At 35.5% G+C, this 22,141-nt stretch overlaps 3 protein-coding genes across 3 annotated transcripts; 2 read left to right on the top strand and 1 right to left on the bottom strand.

Moving 5' to 3' along the window:
* The first annotated feature begins 786 nt into the window (after positions 1 to 786).
* LOC110798279 (uncharacterized) lies at positions 787 to 7,944 on the top strand. Its single transcript, XM_056842815.1, has 9 exons — positions 787 to 943; positions 2,608 to 2,805; positions 4,217 to 4,302; positions 4,989 to 5,048; positions 6,058 to 6,300; positions 6,385 to 6,447; positions 7,183 to 7,251; positions 7,428 to 7,473; positions 7,597 to 7,944. Exons 1-9 carry the CDS (start codon positions 934 to 936, stop codon positions 7,674 to 7,676), a joined length of 855 nt encoding a protein of 284 aa, XP_056698793.1. The 5' UTR covers positions 787 to 933; the 3' UTR covers positions 7,677 to 7,944.
* A 2,342-nt stretch (positions 7,945 to 10,286) lies between these two features.
* LOC110798301 (uncharacterized) lies at positions 10,287 to 14,132 on the bottom strand. The gene is made up of 3 exons (XM_022003478.2): positions 13,976 to 14,132; positions 10,895 to 11,008; positions 10,287 to 10,816 (listed from the first exon to the last, which is right to left on the bottom strand). Exons 1-3 carry the CDS (start codon positions 14,018 to 14,020, stop codon positions 10,586 to 10,588), a joined length of 390 nt encoding a protein of 129 aa, XP_021859170.1. The 5' UTR covers positions 14,021 to 14,132; the 3' UTR covers positions 10,287 to 10,585.
* A 2,465-nt stretch (positions 14,133 to 16,597) lies between these two features.
* On the top strand, positions 16,598 to 20,136 carry LOC130459501 (uncharacterized). Its single transcript, XM_056826908.1, has 4 exons — positions 16,598 to 16,739; positions 17,301 to 17,507; positions 18,490 to 18,600; positions 19,674 to 20,136. Exons 1-4 carry the CDS (start codon positions 16,616 to 16,618, stop codon positions 19,847 to 19,849), a joined length of 618 nt encoding a protein of 205 aa, XP_056682886.1. The 5' UTR covers positions 16,598 to 16,615; the 3' UTR covers positions 19,850 to 20,136.
* Positions 20,137 to 22,141: the final 2,005 nt, after the last annotated feature.

Below are 22,141 nucleotides of genomic sequence, written 5' to 3'. Positions count from 1 at the left end.
TAATATTTTGAGAATATTATTAAGATGAAGCCAACAATATATCATATACTAACATTTGTTTCATAATATATACTAGAAATAAAATAGAGTCAAAGTAAATTATGTGAATAGTGTAAAAAGTCAAAACGGTGCGAATATTAAGGGATAGAGAGAGTATAAATTTATCCCCTCAAAAAGTCTCATATACAAAAAGGAAAGTATCCTTCTAACCGGGAAGTGATAAATCCAAGGAAAATTTTACTTCTTCCAAGGAAATCCACATTTTTTTAAAGGTGATTTCCTTGGAAGAAGTGAAATTCTTCCTTGGATTTATCATTTCCCCTTCTAACCTCTTTTTGTTTTCTTACGCAGGAACTAATTAAGGAAGGAAAGCAATTTTATTTAGTTTCCTTTTTCGAAGTTAAAAAATAATGGAAAGAAAATTTTATGAAGTAATTTCCTTTTTCAAAGTTTTATTATAGAATAGTATTATTTATTACACACTATTTATTTTATTGGCAAATTTGTCGGAATCTATCTCATAAAATATGTAGAATTTATTTGTAACATAAATTTTCGTATTCGACAATAATAGTCCATGATATTAGATTATCTACTATGCGCATATATTAATTTCTTAGATAGTCAATAAAATTCCCTGAACAAATTAGCAAATACGGAGTACTAATAAAAACAGGTGAACCAACTCCAACAAATTTACCCAAAGCTAGGTTATACAGTCCAATAATTTATGGTCTAACTTTGACTAGATTTGTGGGTTAATTATTTTATTTTTTGCACCAAAAAAAATAATTTCAATTTCTCCAATTTATAATTCCACCCAAAAAAACGGCTAATCCTGAGCTCTGCAGTTTTGGCTTTCATGCGCTTTCTCATTCCCTCCACCTATCTATCTCTCCTCCTTTCTCTCTCTAACTACTTTGAACCACTGCCATGGCTTCCAGTAAGTCCCTCTTTCTCTCCCCTCTTGGTATCTAACCCTTCAATTTTATTAAAGTTCGAAACTTTATGCTATATGAATCATCATCTTCCCATGTATTTATTTACCCATTATCTTGTTTTTTTTTCTTCGGACTTTTATCCGAATTTGGATTCTGGGTTTGCTTCTGTATTGATAATAGATTGAATTGGGGATTTAGATTTTAATTATATCATATGCAAAAGAATGATGGGGTTAATTTTTTTAATTGCTTGCATGATTATTGCTGTTTTATTGTTTCCATCGAAATTGTATTTCCATGGAGGAAAAAGTTTAGAACTTGTTTCATGGGAATTGTTGAATTGGATTTGATAAGTTTTATCATGTTATTGGAATTGAAATCGGAATCGAAGTAACCAAACACTCAAACAGGGTAGATGTTTATGGATTTTGAAGGTTTCAGAGGTTTAGCCTTTTTATTTGAGGTTAAAGAAGATTTTTTTATTGTTTAGTTTAGGTACTTAAATGTTGCTCTTTTGCTATTTTCCCGTACATATGGGATTTTAAATTACTTTTGGCCTGGTTCTGTGATCAGCAATTAGGTGTCTGAAAACTGATTTCAGTGACCATTAGCTGATTCTTTAGCCGATTTCACTAGCTCATTGTATTAGTTGTTTGGGGAAATTTAACTGATAGGTGTTGGTTTTTAGCTGCTTGATTAGTTGATTTCATGAAAGGACTTGGAAGTTATTGATGAATTAGCATTGAATATCCGTTTTCTCAATAGCTGTTAGTACAACTTTTGATAAACTTGTCTTCAAATTTACAATCATCTCTTGAACGAATGCTTCTGTTACCAGTTTCTTTGAAGAACTAGAAGATTGATCCAAACTCTCTTCCTATCAGCTAATAATCAAACAAAAAATATCTCTAAACCCGCCCCTTTCCTTTATTTCTGGGGGAAACACCTATTTACCAATTTGGTCCCTACTTAAACGTGTCCCTTTGTGATCCGGTGCTTATTAATATGAAATGTAGTAAATCTCGGCGATCAATGGACTAATCATTTTTCTGTTTGTTTGTAACATCTAAGAATTTCTTTAGAGCTTCATAGTAGTGCCTCATATTTATGTCTCTTATCAATAATCAAGTTTATGTGTTGATAAGGTTCACTTTGTGATGATTCAGTACTGGCTTCACTTTCAACATACTTCGTATAATTTCTTATTGCCAGATGTGTGTATCATTTGTCTTTGTTCTCGACATTATTGACAAAATATTGTGCTTTTCCATTGTAACTACTATTGAACTAATTGTTAAGTGTCGTCATGATACTTTTCTTAATTCAATAAGTTTCATATGGTGGATTTTGTACTTTTACATTCAGTAAGTATCCTGCTTCTTACCTGGCAACTGATCTATACAAATTCACAATCAAGCATGAAACTTTAACCATTTAAATATGTTATCAACTCAAGCAATCAGATAGTGTTGAGTACTCAAAAGATAGTTGGCATTCAGTTTTGGCTTGTCACTTTTATATCACGTCCTGGCTTCAAACCTCACTACGGAAAAAATCTTGTCTCTCCTAATATCAGATGCTATTTTGAACTCAGTATGGTGTTTGATGCCTATTCTATTATGAGTTCATCAAATTAAAAATTTATGTCGTTTATGTCTGATTTCAGGTAGCTTAGGTGTTTCAAACACACAAATTTTGAGCTCTAAGCTTAATAACAGGAGAAGCTGTTCTTTGGCATCCTTCCCACGTGTTATTCGGGCAGGAAATAGGCCAAATTCATGGAAGAATTCTGGTTTAAAAATGTCACAAAGTTCACATAAAGAATTAATTGTGTGCCGCGCTCAAGCATCGTTAGTCACAGAAAGTAAGCAATGACTGAATTTTGTCTTATTTTTCATTTCAATTTTTACCGTCTGCTAGTGGTACAGCTGGTATTACTGTTGTTATCATCACAATTATCATTGCAAACATTGCTTGTTTGCACCTTAAGCGGTGCAGTATGTGATTGTTTTTCTTTCGAGACTTGTTTCCTTCTGTGTTTTGGTACCGTCTAGATATTCATGGTCTATTTTTCAGGACTAAGATAAGGATTTGTTCATAGCATTATGTATAGGTGGTCTAGGCTAGTAGGCTCTTTTCCAGTTCTGATATGGCAATTTCTTGATGACTGATGCCTCAAATAAGTACATGAATAAAATCATATGACCAAATCCTGCGCATATTTGTATAATGATATGGTGTTCTTTAATTTTTTTTTTTTTTTCCGGTGTTGTCATTATCCCGACTAAAAGGAAGTTAACCTTTGTAATCCTTATAAGGACAATCTAAATGTGGAGACCGGCAACATATTGCCTGTTCATAGAACTATATCTCAACTTTTGTACTGATATATTCTTGAAAGGGTTAGTACCCAGATTATTTTAGATATTTAAGCGGGCAGTTGTTTTTAATTGTATGTTTCCATGTTTCTTTGGTCTTTCAGATGAAATATCAATGAGGACGTCTCTCTATAGTTCTGTTTTCTATGAGATATAGGAGTATATAGTTTAAAAACACACAGACAACACAAGTGGAAGTTTTTTATTTTCTTCACAAGAATCTAGTATTGTGGACAATCCCGCAAGTGATGTTTCGAATGTTAACTTTGTTGAAAAGTCAGTTTAAAGATGTTCATATAATACCTGCAAATAACTGATAAGTAGTATAATATTTTTAGTTGCTTCACATTATTAGTTTTATGGAAGTGCAAAATACTTGAAATCTGTTATCACGAATCAATTTTCTTTAGGGTGTGGACTGGTGTCATAACCTCAACGTCACCATATAAAGGCCAAAGGTATATTGTTCATCATGTACAAAATCCAAAACATAGTTGCACCGTGTACAAAACCTAAAACATAGTTGCACCTAAAACATAGTTGCACTATGTAGAACTTCCGTGAAAAAACAAGAGACCCAAATAAACATTTTAGGATGTATTACATTGTTGTTAAATGTGAATCATTTTTTCCCATGTGGATATGTAAATCATTAATCTAGTTTGGCAAGATATTTTAATTTAAGACGCTACTAATTATTTCATAATGACAGTACCATGTTACAAAGAATTAAAACTTTGATTTCTGTAAAAAAGAAAACTAAACTGTTTAGTTTAACAAGCATTTGCTGGAAATGAATATAACAGAAAAGAAAAGGGAATAATATCTCTTCTCTCTGTAGCTATCCTTTATTCATACCTGCATGTTGCTCACACTGCCATGTGCATGCGTGTGCAGATGAGCCAGCCGCTTCAATAATAGAGGTGGGAGAAGAGCAAAGTAACTCTGGTTCAGTTAGCCAGCTTATTCCAAATTCAGACGAGGTTATATTCATTTCCATGTCATATCAAGTTTAACCTAGCGTTTTATCATTTACTGTTCTGAAAATTTGGATTCAGCTCCATGCCTTCACTATTAAATTTTACTGGTAGAATTTGTGTGCCACGATGTACTACTTTTTTCCGATTTTGTGGAAACTTGATATTTGTATATATGAGTGAGGGATGACTGACATTGGACATTGCATCTGTTTCTTGATTCTGTAAATCATTCACATTATTTATCTCATTCACATTATTTATCTCTTTTCAAAATCCATGTATTCTATCAAAGGTGTTGTTTTGCAGCACTTTCAAAGTCTGCAACTGAATTTGTAAATTGTTTGATAGTGATGTTTTGGGGGCTGAACTAAACAAGATTATTAGTTGGGTTTGTGATATTCAGTCTTCAACAATTGTATTCTATTTAAGTTTTTCTAGGAAGTTCTATTTATTGCTTTCTGTGTCTTGTGGGATTCTGAATGAATAAGCTAGCCAAATAGTCATTATGTTTCATGATTATTAAGAATATAATGAATTTTTCTCTGGTGAACTTTCATCTTTTCTGTTTCTGTTTCTTTCTTATAAATCCCTTCTGTCTGCATTCTTACCTTCCTTTTCTACATGGATTTCTCATTTTTTCTTCCTGATAAAGTTCATGGTAGATGTGATGCTTCTTTTTACTATGTTAGGTGAAATTATTGGTAACAGAAATCTGCGATACAACGTCAATTGCAGAATTTGAACTGAAAGTAAGTTTCCTGTGTTCATCTTTGTTTTAATTTACCATTCTCATTTAGGTAGGATTTAGGAAATTACAGAATCGTATTATTCTTTGACCACATGGATATTTGGAAGTGGTATGAAATTGTTAAGGATCAATGTAGGAGAATACGGCAGAGGAAAGCCTATATTTACTGATTCACGACCTCGTTTGAAATTAGTTCCAGGCATCCTCATTATTTCCCTAACAAGTTCCCTTATCATTCTATTTGGTGGTTAGATTGGCTACTGTTTTTCCTACACAACCCACCACAAGAATTTCTTTGTTTGTGATTCTTATCCAAATGCTTTTTTTGGGTCTATTAGGCATCAGTTCATATCAAGGCCAAGGACAAGTTCTTGAAGGGATAAGCTTTTTGGATAATTGTAAACTTAGACTAGTTAAAAATGAGTGTTTTAGTCTATTAATGATGTATTAATGGCTCGTTTGGTAGCCGGGCAATAATGGTGTCAATGGAAATGGATTTTTATGTAAATTTGTAAGGAAAATCAATATCCATTCCCATGGTAATGCTAGTTCACTTAAAATTCTCTCTTTTTCTTCATAAATTTCAATTACCACACTTTACCATTGGGGGAGTGGTATTGGGTGGGAATGCAAATTCATGATGAAAAACACCAAGTTTGAGATAAAGTTTCATTACCACGGACATTATGATGTTATTTTTCTCGCCAAATAACACTTAGATTTATTCCCACTCCCGCCATTTATTAACGGCTACCAAACGGGCCGCAATAAATGCCAGTCTAAAGGCTGTGTTTAGCTACCAATATTACACTCATCACACTAGCTGCATCAAAGATAACTTCTATTGCTTGAAACCTGCTGAGGGTGTGTAATATTTATTTTCTGGAATATAATTTACACTCAAACGAATTTTTATTCTCAGTTTTAATAATTGTAACTCGGACAGTTTGTTTAGTACATACAAGACATCTTCAAATTTCTAATAGCTTTAATTTTTTTTGCAAGATTAGCTTAATGGCTTTCACCTTCATGTAACAAGGGCCTTGTCCGAGGGTGTTAACCCTCCTCCGTCTTTGCCTACGCCGGGTTCGGTTTCTATGAGTGCAAACACAGCAGTAGAGGCACCTTCTTTGAATGGTCCAGTCTCGCCATCTTCATTAGCCATCACCAAGGCAGGGCCTTTAGATATAACTCACGGCACCTTGCTAGAGAGAGCTGCAGATGAAGGATTCGTAATAATTCAATCACCAAAGGTGAGAATCCTGGTATTAAGTGACTCTGCTTTGGAAATACCCTGTATCTGTACATTGAAAATTTTGATGTCATTGATGACACAGGTTGGGTTTTTCCGGAGATGTCGAACCATTAAAGGGAAGCGTGCGCCTCCAGCTTGCAAAGAGGTACTCCCTCCGTCCCAAAATGTTTTTTACATACTCCTTTTTGGGTGTCCCAAAATGTTTTTTACATTGGGAAATCTTTCCTTTTATAAATAATTTGTGTGGTTTTCCATAATTGGTTCAAAAGTTAAATAAAATAATCTCATTTGTTGTTGGAATGGTTGGTGGATTGAAGTTTTATTTGAGTTTATTTTCTTAATAAAAAAATAAAAGTTGTTTTCACTATATCCAAAAAGACAATAAATGTCAGATTTTGGAAAAAAAATAAAAACAGGATTAACGATGGAATAATTTCCATTTAAAAAAGAAAAGAATGAATCTTTATTATACGTTAAAACGCGTGCAAAATACCAAACGTAAAGAACATTTTGGGACAGAGGGAGTATATTATTTCACCCCTTTGCAAAGTCCTCTCAAAATTCTTGTGGGTTTTTCCCCTTTTAATGGAACCTCTTTGGTTAGTAAGAAAGGGAGAGAGAGAGGGTAACAGGGAGGTTTTTATTCAGGTTATTTGTTCTTTCATTATGCGGATTACAGAGGATAAATGATTTCGAGTTTTGGAGAGAAATAGAAGGAATGTTTTTTTTCTTTTTTTCCAGTACTTGAAAGTTATTTTGATGACTAATTTTCTGTGAAATATAAAGTTGAACCCTTTCCGTGAATTTTTATGGTTACAGACCATGATACTGTCAATTACTATAAGAGTGTCTTATTAACATTTGTTTTTCATATAAACAGAAGCAAGTAGTTAAGGAGGGGCAAGTGATATGCTACATTGATCAGCTAGGTGGCGAAATACCAGTTGAGGTACTGGATTCATTCTTTCGAATCATTGTTTAAAATGTGCCTCTCTTTTCTCTATGACTTGATCACAATATTTGTTTAAAATACGCTAAATTGGGAAAGTTGATTGTTTTATCCGTGCCTTTGTAATTTTGTTACAGTAGTAACTAATTTCTCCAATTTCATCTTTCCAATGACAGTCAGATGTATCTGGTGAAGTTACAAAGATCCTACGTCAGGATGGCGGTATGTTCATTAAATTTTCTGCTATTTCTTGATGATTTTTCTGCAATTTCTTCATAAATGAATTGATTTTTTTCCTTTTTTTTTTTTTTCTGGTTTGCTTTACTGATCTTGGTTTTTCAACAGAACCTGTGGGATATGGTGATGCTATAGTCGCGATCCTCCCATCTTTCCCAGGCATAAAGAAGCTGCAATTGGATGGATAATTTGCCTAAATTTCCCATTTGTTGGTGGGAAATTGGTGTACAGGATACTGAAAGGTGCAAAGAGAGACTACTCCTCAAAATCTGTCACTTTACCTCCAGGAAACTACTGTTTTTTTTTTTTTTTTTTTTAAATTTGAATGGTTATTGGATTTTCCAGTAGTATTTCATAAGCTATTTTGGTTGGGATTGCATAAAGCTGTTCATCCCTTTCACTTTCTGTAATTTTACACATCATTTTTCCAGATTAGAAACTATACTATTCTTTTAACTGTTTTCTGTAAACAAACTCGACTCTTTTTAAAGTGTACAACTAAGTAAAGCTAACAATAAACAAGAAACAAGAAACTTGCCAATCCATCATTTTGCTCTTGACAAGAATTAGATGTATGGAAGGGTGTCTTGCACAATTGCACGGTATGAGACGATCTCACAATTAACTTGATAGAGCTATCACTTTTTATTTCAAGGATAACTATTTACTTTGATAGGGCCTCCTGGTTTTGTTTTAGTTGCAACATTTCTGTTCATCTTAACTTTTGCAATTTAATCTTCATACAACAAGGCAGCATCTAAACTTTCTCTTTCTAAAACTTTCTCTCTGCCTTCTTTCTAACCCCAAAAACCAAAACCCTAAAATCTCTCTGCTCACCGGCGGCCTGACTTTGCCACCTTCTTTGGGTCGCCGGTGAGCCAAATAATTAGGGATAAATTCAGTTTTATTAGTGGTAAAGTGAGCCGCGAAAAGTTCTTCCTCGATTTGGAGCTAGGGTTTCGATTTTAGGTCGCTGCCAAATTAAGGGAGAAAGCCTTTCTTTGCGGTTTGTGTGCGGTGGTTTCTTGCGCCGTTCATCACCGAAGAAGTGAAAGAGGAGCCAAGCTACTGCTTCTACCTCCTTTTCGTCCGAAGCTCTTCTTGGTGATTGTTTTGTTTTTCGGTTTTTTCAAGTGTTGGTGGAGAAAAGCTCTTTGGCGCAGATTCTCGACCTTGGGTGTTTCATTCCGGATCTTCCTAGTCGCCGCCGTCGTTGTTTTCGCCGGTAAAGGTAAAATTAATTGAGGGTTAGGGTATCTATTGGAATTGAAATTGCTCGTTTTTTTGGGTTGTGATCTGAGATTTAGGGGTTTGTTGTTTTAATTCCGATTCTAGCCTTGTCACCGCCGTCTTGTAGTGTCGGGAAACGCCGATCTTGACGGTAAAGGTAAAGATTAGGTTAGGGATTCCAAAACTAGCCGTGTCGCCGCCGTCTTGTTGTGTCGGAAAACGCCGACCTTGACGGTAAAGGTAAAGATTAGGTTAGGGTCTCTGTTTCGGTCTTAATTAATATACCTTATAATCTAGCCTTAGTGTTTTTTTGTGTCTGCCTTTAATGTTGGTAGTTTCTTGAGGGTAGTAAGTTGGTTTCTCTTTATGTCTGTTGAAAGGTCTATGTTTGGTTTTGGCCTGTGGTTTCCAGTTGTATGGTATTCATTTGTTTGGGTAGTGTTGTTAGGCTGTGCCCATTTGGTTTGGATACCATGGAGGTTTGAGAATGCAGGAAAGGTGTTAGTAGGTAATAAGATCATAGAGGAGTTTTCAATTGAAGTCTTTTTCTCCTCCGTTAAGTGGTGTTCGAGTTTTGAAGGAGGAGTAGTTCTAGGTGTAGGTTTGAAGGACTTCATAGCCTATGTTAGTGGTCTTGGGCCTGTAGAAGTGTTTACAGGTTGGATGATGAGGGAAGGAAGTAAGGTGTGGTGTTATTGGGTCCTGGTTGGGTGTTGGTGTATGAGATTTAGTGTTGTTAAATCTCATTTTAGGTTAGCAATTAGATTAGTTCTCGTTGCTTTCAAAAACCCCTATCTTTGCGCTGCTCCCCAAATTCATTTGGGGGTTCATAGTATGCTTTCCAAGTCACTTTTAGTGACCTTTTTCTCTTGTGAGCAAATCACAAGGTTTATTCAACCAGGGTTGTTTGTTTGTGTTGTGTTTTTATCTCCCCTTTTCATCTCCCAAGTGTCATAGGTTCTCAAAGGCGCCTCTAGTGGTCTGTCACCCCTGTTTCAGCTCTCCGTATGTGAAGGAAATTGCTGCCATTGATGGGGAAAAAGCATCAGGAAGCATCACTGGTCTATGCTTTGGCACGCTTACACTTCAAAGGTGTGGTAAGCGAGGTTATCACAACAATCTCGACCCGGCAGAAGTAGGGAATGCTACCTCTTCAAGTTGTATTGCCTTTTATTTCGTTTGGTTTGTAAGCTATGTAAGGGTCTTTCAAGGCCCTAGTTTAGGTTTAGTTCGTACTTTTAGTTTGTAATCTCTTTAGTTTATGCAAATTAAGCTTATGTCAAAAAAAAAAAAAAAAACTTTTGCAATTTAAGTGAATATATTGTAAATTACCTTTATACCTCCATTTTTAGATATAATTATGGAAAAAGGCGAGTTATTGAATATGGATGAAGGTAGTTTGGTAAAGTCAAGTGGATAAAGTTATCAAAAATAGAAAGTTGTAACTAAAAAAAACGGCCCAAAACATAAATGTTGCAACTAAAAGAGAACGGAGGAAGTAATATGTTTGTGTGAGACTGCCTCACCCAACCCAAGACTTGATCTATCCATATGGAGGTCAAAGAACATTGAGTTTTGAACCTCTAATGAATCATAAATATAGGCATACAACCAGCCTTAAAGTCTGGAATAATTGACACAAAATGGTCATGTAGATTTTGCCTTTACCTCTTTTAAGGCATACAAATTACTTCTATAATTGGATACAAATTATGGTCATGTATGTTGTATTGAAAGGATATGAAGCTCAAATGAGACCCTGTGTAATAACTCCTTTCTCATTGAATTTACAAAGGAATGAAGAAACTGCCCAACATGTCAAGCTTATTTCATTGAAGAATAATGTTACAGAAATCATCATTTACCCCTAGGCTACTTTTCTGGATTTGTTCTCTTCTGCTTCAGGTTCACCATCATTAACCAATGATGAAAATTTACGGCGTTCATCAGAAGAAGCAGTTATAACAGGCATCCAAACATCAGCAGTACTACTCAAGATAGATTTTACTCGAGGATCTGTTGTTATAGCTGACGATATCATCTCATCCACTTCATCCAGTTTAGATGTCAATTTATCCATTCTACTAGCCAATTCCAGCTGAGTGATACAACCAACATATGATAAGAATCAAGTACCTTGAACACAAAAAATTCTTAAGAGAATCATGATACCTACCTCAGTGTCGACTGTATGTTGTAGAGATTGAGAAGGTACTTTTGTTACTTCTGATTTCAGAGCTTCAATTTTAGCACGTAAATCAACTTCTTCTTGGTTTGATAATGTTTCAACCTACACATCAAAGGATCCACCAACACATAATATACATCGTAAAGAAAGACTAAAATAAGAATATAACTAAAATTAAAGAACATTTTAACAAATTACAATCAGAAAAACCAGTTGGTAAATTGCTTCAGAAAGAAGTTGAAAATCTAATGGGTTATATTGGACAATAGGATGCAGAAGTAGCAACAACACGTCAACACCTACTGTGGTTTTCCCATATTACGACTAGTGTCCTCCCTTTGAAGGAATCAATGTGCTATATAGTTAACAAGGGGCATTAACACTCAATAATAAGACCCGAGAGATACAACTCTGTTCTTGTGAGGGAATAAATGAAGTCCCGACTGATTTGTTCCAGGACTTTAAGGTCATTTCCAATGGAGTTAAGGCTGACATTTCTTTGACCTCTGGATTACACGGCCTATATAAGATGGATCATTAAATTGGCTGTATATTCAACACAAAGTAGCAGAACATCTTTGACATTAAGAGACAACTAAAAACAACCGCTATTATCATGAAGATAAGACAGTGTACACCCCAACCACAACTTCTACCCAGCCCGAGTAAGTATTCTTTAGAGGCATTGAGGAACTTTTACGGGAGTTATTTTTTGTTTGTACTTGCCTACTCGGATGCAACACCTCCAATCACTAAGTTACCAATGCAAAATACATTTCCTATTTGACACCTTGAACTCTTGAAGCATCAGAGTCATTCTCTTGATTTTAATTAGAGCCCCGTCCTAAAGCTAACCTCTCTGTTTTCTACTTCGTATACGTATATTTTCTATAAGGTCAATGTGAAACACCTTCAAAGATCATAACTTTTCAAAAAAGGAAGTATCTAAGGCGTAAGCATAGAAAGAGTGCCAGAAAATTAAAATAATCAAAGATTGTTTTCTGGCCAATGTGATGTTAGGTAGATGCTGAAGATCCAGTATGAAACCCTCTTCCAGTAGACAGGAAAGGGGTTTCAAAGGAATAGCTCTTCACTCTTAATTAGTATCCCAGTAAGGCACAGAACATCTTGCTGGTACTTTCTGTTAAGCTAGCGAGGAGCAACAGGTCAGTCTTTTGTTTCGTAAGAGAGAATTTGATCTAAGACAAAAAAGAAGGATACATTAGGGTCAATCCACTTCTTAAACTCAGCTTACAGGATTTTTATTATTCACTAATTTCTTTTCCAACCTTCAACCACTTCAGGTGGTACTGCAAATGTCAGCTACTTAAATGTAAGGGGTATTCTTGGACAAGGAATGGCCAGCAAATACATTAATATATCCTCATGTATTGATTCAAAGGGGAAAAAGTCGGAAAAGGAAACAGATGGAACATTGAAACTGGCCATGTTCAGAGTTTCTAGCAAGCATTTGGAAAAACAAACTTGCTTTTTGCCTAGGTTTCAAGAAATGGAAAGAAAATGGTGGAACAGGAAAAGAACAACAGCATCTAGTAGCATGTGGGTGTCGATCGAGGAGTGATTTATCTGTGAAAGTTTCCATTTTCACCAAAAAAAAAAAGGATCTAGTAGCTATAATCAGCCGATCAGGGGAAGAAAAACAGAAAATTTCATAATAATATTAACTCGAAATGGAACCTGAAATGCTCTTTCGTGAACTTCTTTATTACACATCTAACTTAAGGAAGGTTTTCATGATTTAGCAGAGGAAGTTTCAGAGCTTGGTCCTTAATTCACTTTGTAACTGTAAAGTCTACTAAATCCAATGATAATTTTGTGAAATAAACTGGCTAAAGTATGTTGAGAAGATGCATCGTCTTGTTACTAGAGTGATTAAGTAAATTAGGGGCAGAAGCTTGAATATGTAACACAGAACCTGCTCATCCAAACCTCCAACTGGGGGGTGGGGACAATAATCAAACAAATCATCTTCTGCTTCAGCAACAGTAAAAGATTTAAAATTTGGTTTAACTACAAGCCAATTAAATGAGTACCATATTATATGGGGATCAAGACCAATTACTCTAAACAAAATTGAAAGTTTCTAAAGTTTCAGGCGATCAAGTCACAATAGCTTAATATTCACAAACTAAAAACCGCTAGTAAAAAGTGGGATCTTAACCTAATCAGCAAGGACATGATATACAACATTCCTTCAATTCCACCTCGCCTTACCCGGAAACTACCCAAATGATATATTGTGTCCATTTGCAGTCATAATGTTATTAACGAGATACAGCCAAATAGGCGGCACATCACTAAAGCTGATATTGATGGATAAGAAACCAAGATAAGATAATTTTGTAGACCATAAACCATAATTTTCGGTATCAAGCTTTTGTACAACCCCAAAGTAAGTTCCGAAAAATGATTATGACAATACTAAGTGTCTAAGTCAGTAAGCACAAACCAGGCCGCAACCCACCATGCTCCATTACCAGAAAAATTCACTGGTTGTATGACCTCCTCAAGAGCAGTGTTAATACAAGTACGATCCACGGGTTGTTTCCCAAAACAGTTTTGAGTTCATATGATAATTATTGTCCTTCAAAGCTTAGCTACTCATACTGCACTGTCAATTCTAAGCCAATGGATCAAACAAAACCCAGTAGTTATGTCTCCCCTTACAAGTTACATCTGACTAATTTGCTCTATTAAAACATCAATAAGGTACTTAACACCTTCTACAATATCTACATCCAACACGTTCTACCATCTCAATCACCCTAAAAATGATCTACAATCAAACTCAAATAATTAAGCATGAAATTAGACAATCAAAGTTTCTCCAAATGCATTCTTTTTGTAAATTGACGACATTATAACAAAGAAATTCTACAAATTTTATATACCCAGATGAAAAATAAGAAGCACCCAGGTAAAAAAACAATTTTGATTATACCAAAATCAAAATTTAGTGATTTTCAACATAAAAAATGGCTGGTTTTAGACATTCAAGAGTTGTGCAAGTATGAAATTGAGAGAGGGAAAAGGGTAATGACAGTTTACCTCGTTGAGGAGAGTGGAAAGAAGCTCGAAAAGTTGCTGAGACATCTTGTCAATTTTTCCGTTGATTGCCTACAAATTTGATCTCCCTTAACTGGCGTTCTGAATTTCTGATGTATAGATTATGTTTATGTAGATGGCTATGTTTCTTTTTTTCGCTTTCCCCCTTTTTGTGAATTGTTTTGCTGAGGTGTCCAGAAGAATACGATGTCCAAGACCGGATCATATATGGCCCGGGCCAGCCCGGCCCGAAAAATTATGGAATTGGGCAACCTCAAATACGCATTTTTAGACTAAAGCCCGAACCCGGACCAGAAAAGTCTGCACCAAATTTATGGGTTTGAGCATGAATTTTATGTTTAAGTCCGATCCGGCCCGAATTTTGATCACCTCTGCCGATGTTCATTATGTCCAGAAAAAGTGCACAATGGCCTTTTTTTTTTTTTTTTGGCGTTTGGGTAGGAAAAGTGGAAAACCTTAAAGGGAAAATCTTCATAGAAAAAGCAACAAAGGGCAACTGACGTAAACCTCAGATACCAGGTAGATGTCAGATTATCATCTCTCTAAGACTTTATCAACTAAGATAGTATAATTCGATTGTGAAATATTCCGTACCATTTTTTAACATTTAGAATTTGTTCTCTTCGTCCGAGTAGCCTAGTTGATGTGATATGGTCTGATACTCTAATGTAATTTAATTATTTCTTGTATGGCCTGGATTATCTAAATCTTTCTAATGTGTTGCCCTAATCTTAGTTGTTCTTGTCTGGAATAATGTTTTTATCTAAATTTGTTGCTATTTTTATTTATTTATCGATACTATAAGTGACATCAAAATTCATAATAATAGTAAAAATATAATAGTAGTAGTAGCTTATTAGTAGCATTAGTGGTCTCATCTGATCCAATCTTAACAAGAATAAGTGTTACTCGGAACATTATTTTTAACATTTATTTTGTAAATTTCTAAATATACTTTTCTTTCCTATTGGTACTACGCATTAGTATCGAAGTTTTGGCCAACGGGCTACGGACCGGACCTTCTATTTCAAAAAATAACCAATCTATAACAAATTAACACTCTCCCTTCTCAAAAAAGAAAAAGCCCTTATCAAGATTTGAACCTTAGTAATTTGTTTTCAACAACAACCCAATGAGACAAATTTATTCAACAAGAAACACAATAATTATGATTTTTTGTCATTTAACACCTTAAAAAAACCAGTTTTTATAGCTTAACACCTTACTTAATTTGTATTGTTTTTAAACACCTTAAAAACAAAAAAAATTAGAAATCGACACCATTTCACGATTTTCATTAGAAAAAAAAGTTAGTTTTTAACTATGATAAAGTTCCCAAGGCAGGATTTGGTGGTAAACAACTCATTCTGCCATCAAATTATACTTTGGGAGCTATATCATGGTTAACAACTAACGTTTTTTCGTATGGAAAACGTTAAGTGGTGTTGATTTCAAAAATTTTAGTTTTTTAAGGTGTTTAAATATAATAAAAATTAAGTACGGTGTTATATTACAAAAACTAGTTTTTTTTTTTTTAAGGTGTTAAATGACAAAAGTTCCCAAAAATTATCCAATACAATTTTTTAATTTTTTTTAGGGGTGCAACGACACGAGGACTAGACCTGGTTATCGGGCGGGTCGGGTCAGGGTCGGGGCGGGTCAAAAGAGGGTCGGGTATTAAAAGGGTCATTTTTAGCGGGTCGATAATGGGCGGGTCAAAAGCGGGTTGCGGGTCAATAGCGGGTCATTAGTGGGCGGGTCAATAAACGAGCAATGAAAAATGAAAAACAAAAGAGCCATGTGCAAGTACAAGTGAATACGAAGCTATACAAGTAATTTTTTGTATCATTACTATTTTAATTTTCAAAATAATTGTAGTATAAGTTTGACCCTATAATGACCCTGTCCAATAAAGGCCCTGTCCAATAAGAGCCCTGACCAATAAAAGCCCTATTAACTTGACCCTAACCCTATATCCATTGGACTACCCTGTCCAATAACCAGGCCTAACGAGGACTTCCCAGGATGTCCGAGTAGCACCTAAACATCGAAGTTTTACAAACTTCAAGTGACAATATTTGTGATCAAATTATACACAAATCGTCAAACACAACCACTTTTAGTACCAATACAGAATATGTCAGTACCAACCGCGTAAATGACTCGTATTTGTATACCAATACCAAATAAAAACAAACGAGTAACATATATATTAAGTCATCCCACGTCAAATGATCATTCCTCAATTCCTCCCTTTGATGTACTAAATTTACAAATTCTGATTACTTCCCGTTACCACTTTATATATAGGGTTTGGTACTCCGTAGTAGTACGTAACATTTTTAATAAATTCGAAGTTTCGTCATCTTTGATAATTGATATTACTCCTCCCCTTTGAACTTTTTTGTTTGTACTCTGTAAAGAAGGTTCGTTAATCACTTAATCATCCTTTTTTTCCTCTTCATTTCTTCTATAATTCTCTATGTTTATTCACGCCCCTTTAATTTCTTGTCTATATTATGTAAAAGGGTTCGTTTAATCTAGTAGTGCCATTAATGGAACAAGCTTGATTAAGGGATTCTAAGGGTATTGATTTTACTTATTTCTATGATTTATTAAGTAATGGCGTTATGTTCATGTGATCGTGAGTCGAAATTACACGTAAAAAATCCCTTTATATTACATTTTCATGTGAAATCCTCAGTTAATTTTGCGAAACAGTACAAGTTAAGCAACCCCAATAATGGTGGGTCTAATTTTTATTTATTTATTTTAAACATCGATCTTTCTCTGCCAATTCTTGCTAATTATAGACTTTTTGGTATACATTTCTTGTAAAATTTTGTTAGAATCTTTAAATTGTTATTGTTGTTGAAGAAAAATCAGTGGAAGCTGAGGGTTTTAAAATTTAGAGTGATTTTTTTTATTGGTGTTCTTCATGTTCTTTAACTGGGTTTTACTGGGAAATTTGATTTTTCTTAAACATCGATCATTCCCTGCCAATTCTTGCTAATTATAGATTTGTGGGTATACATTTCTTGGAAATTTTTGTTAGAATCTTTTAATTATTATTATTGTTGAAAAAAAATCATTGGAAGCTGAGGGTTTTAGAATTTACTCATTTAGAGTGATTTTTTTTTTCCCTGGTTTTTTTTTATTGGTGTTCTTGATGTTCATTCCTTAACTGGGTTTTATTGGGAAAATTGCAATTTGCAGAATTGCAGTTCTTGAGTTTGTTTGCGTTCTGTTGCATTTATTTTTCTGTTAGACTGATTGTAAGGTGAAAAAAATGTTGTTGTTGTTGCAGCCTGCATTTACTTTACTTCTGCGTTTACTATTCAAAACTGGTATTTCAAGAATTTAGCAATGGATTCTGGTGGATTTTCGCGGCAAATTACAGGATCATCTTCTACAAATACACCCTCAGATGCCCAGATTTCTGCAACTGCTACTGGAAATTCGAGCAATCAGACAACAACAGTTAATGTGTTGGATTTTTCTCATGGAGAACGAGGTAATTAATATGCTCATTGGATTTTTCCTGTTTAATTTCATTTATCAAAATGTTTAGTTTATGTGTTCTGTAGTTTGAAACTGGAGTTCTTCATGGAATTACTGTGCTGTATAATTAACATAAAACTTCAATACATTGATGCGAAAACTGATTTGAATTCTTTCAACTGTGATCGATTTGGGCATGTAACTGGATTTAGTCAAATTGAGAACTGTGATCTTGGTGGTGGTGTATGGTTTATGTATATTATAACTGTGACATTATGTGTCTGTAAAAATTTGGCTGCTTTAAGTTCATAAGATAGAGATTTTCATGCATTTCTGTTAATTCGGAGAAGACAGATTTGCAGACTAGTTTTCAAACATGTAGCAGTCTGTAAAGATGGTCGTGGGTTGGGCTGGGTCGGGCTCCGGGTCGAACCAGGTCATGCCCACACCAGGCCACATTGTGGCGGGCAGGGTCAGGGCGAAAATTTCATAACATGGCCCAGGCCCGGCCCAAACCCACGGCTTTCTTGCCCGTCGTGCCTAAGCCAAATTTAGCGTGCTTTGTCGTACCGTACATTGTCGTGCTTTTTTCCAAAAAATTAAGTCCCAGGTTCGGCCCACGGCCCACAACTTCTTGCCTGTGCCGTGCTTTTTCATGCTCGGGTCGGGGCAGGTTTGTGTCGGGTCGGGTTTGTCTTCGGGCCGGGTCGGGCCTGGCTTAGGGTTTATGGTCGACTTCTTGTCTTGTCGTGCTTAAAATAAGGCCCAGGCCCAGCGCACGGCCCACACTTCGTGCCAGTGCCATGCTTTCCCGTGCTCAGGTCGGGCCGGGCTTTTGTGTCGGGTCATTGCGGGCTCCGGGCCGGGCCACATCCATCTTCAGCAATCTGGTTTCAGTATCATTATTCATTAGGGGATGGTTTTAATCTGTTTATGTGTATGGTATTAATGTCAGTTGCTTAGATTCTTACCAAATCCCTCATGTTTAATTTCAGAATTGGTAATACCTGCATCAAGTTCTGGAAACAGACAGATTAATCCAACAACCTCGATCAGGGTCAGAGATACCGTACCTAACCAAGCTGAGGAACCAAGTGGAGAACGAGGTAATGAATATGCGCATTGAATTTTTTCCTGTTTAATTTCCTTAAACAAAATGTTTAGTTTATGTGTTGTGTAGTTTGAAACTGGAGTTTTTCATGGAAATACTGTGCTGCATAACATATGAAACTTCAATACATTGATGCGACAAATGATAAGAGTAAAATGATTTGAATTCTTTCACTGTGTGATCTGGAGCAGATATCATCAAATCATGTTACTGGATTAGTCAAATTGAGAACTGTGTGATCTTGGTGGTGGTGTATGGTTTATGTATATTATAACTGTGACATTATGTGTGTGTAAAAATTTGGCTGCTTCAAGTTCATAAGCTGGAGATTTTCATGCATTATGTTAATTCAGAGAAGACAGATTTGCAGACTAGTTTTCAAACATGCAGCAGTCTGTAAAGATGGCCGGGCCGAACTGGGTCGGGCCCACACCATGCCACATTGTGGCGGGCCAGGCTGAAAATTTCAAAAAATATGGCCCAGGCCCACGGCTTTCGTGCCGGACCGTTGTGCCTAAAGCTAATTTTCCTAAATTTAGCGTGCCTTGTCGTGCTTTTTCCAAAAAATTAAGGCCCAGTCCGGCCACGGCCCACGACCTCGTGCCCGTGCCGTGCTTTTTCCGTACTCAGGTCGGGCTGGGCTTTTTCATGCCAGGCCGGGCCGGGCTTTCATGTCGGGATTCAGGCCGGGCCGGCCCACAGCCATCTTTAGCAGTCTGGTTTCAGTATCATTATTATTCATTAGGAGATGGTTTTAATTTGTTTGTGTATGGTATTAACATGGCTAAAGCTAATTTTGCTAAATTTAGCGTGTCTTGTCGTGCTTTTTCCAAAAAATTAAGGTCCGGCCCACGGTCCACGACCTCGTGCCCGTGCCGTGCTTTTTCCGTGCTCGTGTCGGGCCGGCCTTTTTAGTGCCCCGACAGATCGGGCTTCGGGTCGGGCCAACCCGCAGCCCTCTGGTTTCAGTATCATTATTCATTAGGGGATGGTTTTAATCTGTTTATGTGTATGGTATTAATGTTAGTTGCTTAGATTTCTTACCAAATCCCTCATGTTTAATTTCAGAATTGGTAATACCTGCATCAAGTTCTGGAAACAGACAGATTAATCCAACAACCTCGGTCAGGAACAGAGATACCTTACCTAATGAAGCTCGGGAACCAAGGATCTCCTATTTTGGACCGAACAAGAAGTTGGATAAAATCTACGCTGATTGGATTGGAGAGATGAGGAAAAATTAAAAATGGCGGTTTTGAAGATTTGAAAACAGTATATAATAAACAGGGTTGAGAAATACAGTTAGTGAAAAGTGCAGTATAATATACAAGATTACATGAGCTTTTTTCAACAATGAGATTGAAGCTGTAGAAGTTTATTAGATTTCATTCAAGTTTTTGTTAGTAGTATTCGGATTATTGAACTGTGTAGATGTTTGTTCTGCAATGGTATTAGAAATACAAAGTACATTAAATATGCACATACCATTTTGAGATAGTTCTTCCCAATACAGAGGAAATTAATCTGATTATCTGATAGTATTCATGGTTGGTTCAATCTGTTGTTCATTGCTGAGTTGCTGATTGCCCAACAGTATTCCTAGTGTACGCGATGCGTGCGTAGCATTATATTGTTATCTATAAGAAGTATTATTAAATATAGTAACGTAAAGTCGTAAAGTACTCCTTCAAATTATATATGGTATAATATTTTATTTTATCATTTACGGGGGTAATATAAATATCTTTATAAGGAGACACAAAAAAGAGTCAACCTCAGGTGTTCTTCATTTTAAGAGCACAAACCAGGCCTCGACACCCACTATGTGGTCTACCACTACCACAAGAGTTCACTGGTTGACCTCAATTTTTAAAAAATAAAGTGTTTACCATTGAATTATAACAAGTTATATGATGTCATTGTGGAAAAAAAATGTAATAAAAATGTATTGATTAATAACATTTTCAAATAAAAATAATGTAAATGTTACCAATGCAATAACCAATTTTCTTTTCTATCTCTTTGCATTTTCAATTTAAAAAAGATAGATTTTCAAAGTTTTTCCTTGACATGTCTTTGCATTTTAAATTAAAAATAATAATATCATCACGTCTTTTCCTCTCAATCAGTCTTTCACTATCTTTTCTCCTTCTCTTCCCTGAAACGATTATTCTTTCCTCCTTTTCCCCAAACTTTCATGTCTCAATTTCAATTGTACAATTTTCTACGATCTTCAAAAATATTCAATACATACCCCGTTGTTTAAAAATTCTCGTTTTTTTTCTCTCCCGATACTCTCCTTTGACGTTATTACGTAACAATTAAATTTAACCCATTTTAGACGTTTACATAAGACTCAAACATCTAGGGCTGTGCAAAAAATCCGGAAAACCGAAACCGAACCCGAAAACCGAAAAAACCGAACCGAAAAAGCGGATAACCGAACCGAAATAATAGGGTTAGGGTCGGCTTTTTTGCATTTTAAAAAAATCCGAACCGAACATGCGGATAACCGACCCGAAAAACGGGTAACCGAACCGACCGAAATTAACAAGATGTTCGTTAGATTGGTGTGATGTACTGATGTTCCTGTTGTTTAGTAGTTGCTAATGTTGGAAATTAATTAATGGTCTTGTTGATGTTGAATTATGCACATGGTAATCTATTAAAGATGGATAATTTTGCTCTAGTTGCTTCTTTGCGAACTTGCTGTATTGTTTTGTTCTTGTTTTGTTAACTTTTTTGTCGTATGAATCAGATATTTAGAGTTCATAAACATGTTTATAGGTGTTTTTTTTTATCTTCAACCCTACATGATTAAAGTTTTCACGGGAAGTTTTAACAAAATAATGTGAACTATTATCCGACCGAACCGATCGAAAAATACCCGATACCCGAAAAAGCGGGTACCGATACTTGTGGATACGGTTTAGGGTCGGCATTTTTAAAAATCGAAAATAACGGGTACCCAAAATAAATTGCTAACGGGTAACCGAACCCGCATTTGCACACCCCTACAAACATCACACTAGTGAATAGTGATACTCTAAAAACAAACTTCTGTCAAACAAAATAATAATAATAATAAATAATAATAATAATAATAATAATAATAATAATAATAATAATACTCCCTCCGTGCCCATAATTATAGTCTCGTTTGACCAAAAATACGAATTTTAAGAAAAGTAGAATATAGTACATAAAAAGTGGAATAAAGTACAAATGATGATTGAGTTGTATGGAAAAGTGGAATAAAGTAGGAAAGTGGAATATACTCCCTCCGTATTTTTTTAAGAGATACACTTGGTTGGGCACGGGTCTTAAGAAGAATAAAAGAAGTGGGGTTGGGGTAGATATTTTAATAAATAAGTACATTGGGGACCATGTCCTTTTGAACAAGTGGAGGTGGGGTGGGGTGGGTGTAGTTGTAAAATTATTTTTTAATTGGATGGTGGGTCATAAAGCGTAGTAGATATATTATTTAATTAGGTGGTGGGGTTGATAAGTTACCAAAAATGGCAAGTGTATCTCTT

Source organism: Spinacia oleracea, chromosome 4 (genome assembly GCF_020520425.1).
Source record: "Spinacia oleracea cultivar Varoflay chromosome 4, BTI_SOV_V1, whole genome shotgun sequence".
In the NCBI taxonomy this organism is placed as follows: domain Eukaryota; kingdom Viridiplantae; phylum Streptophyta; class Magnoliopsida; order Caryophyllales; family Amaranthaceae; genus Spinacia; species Spinacia oleracea.
This window is presented reverse-complemented; position numbering and strand designations above follow the sequence as displayed.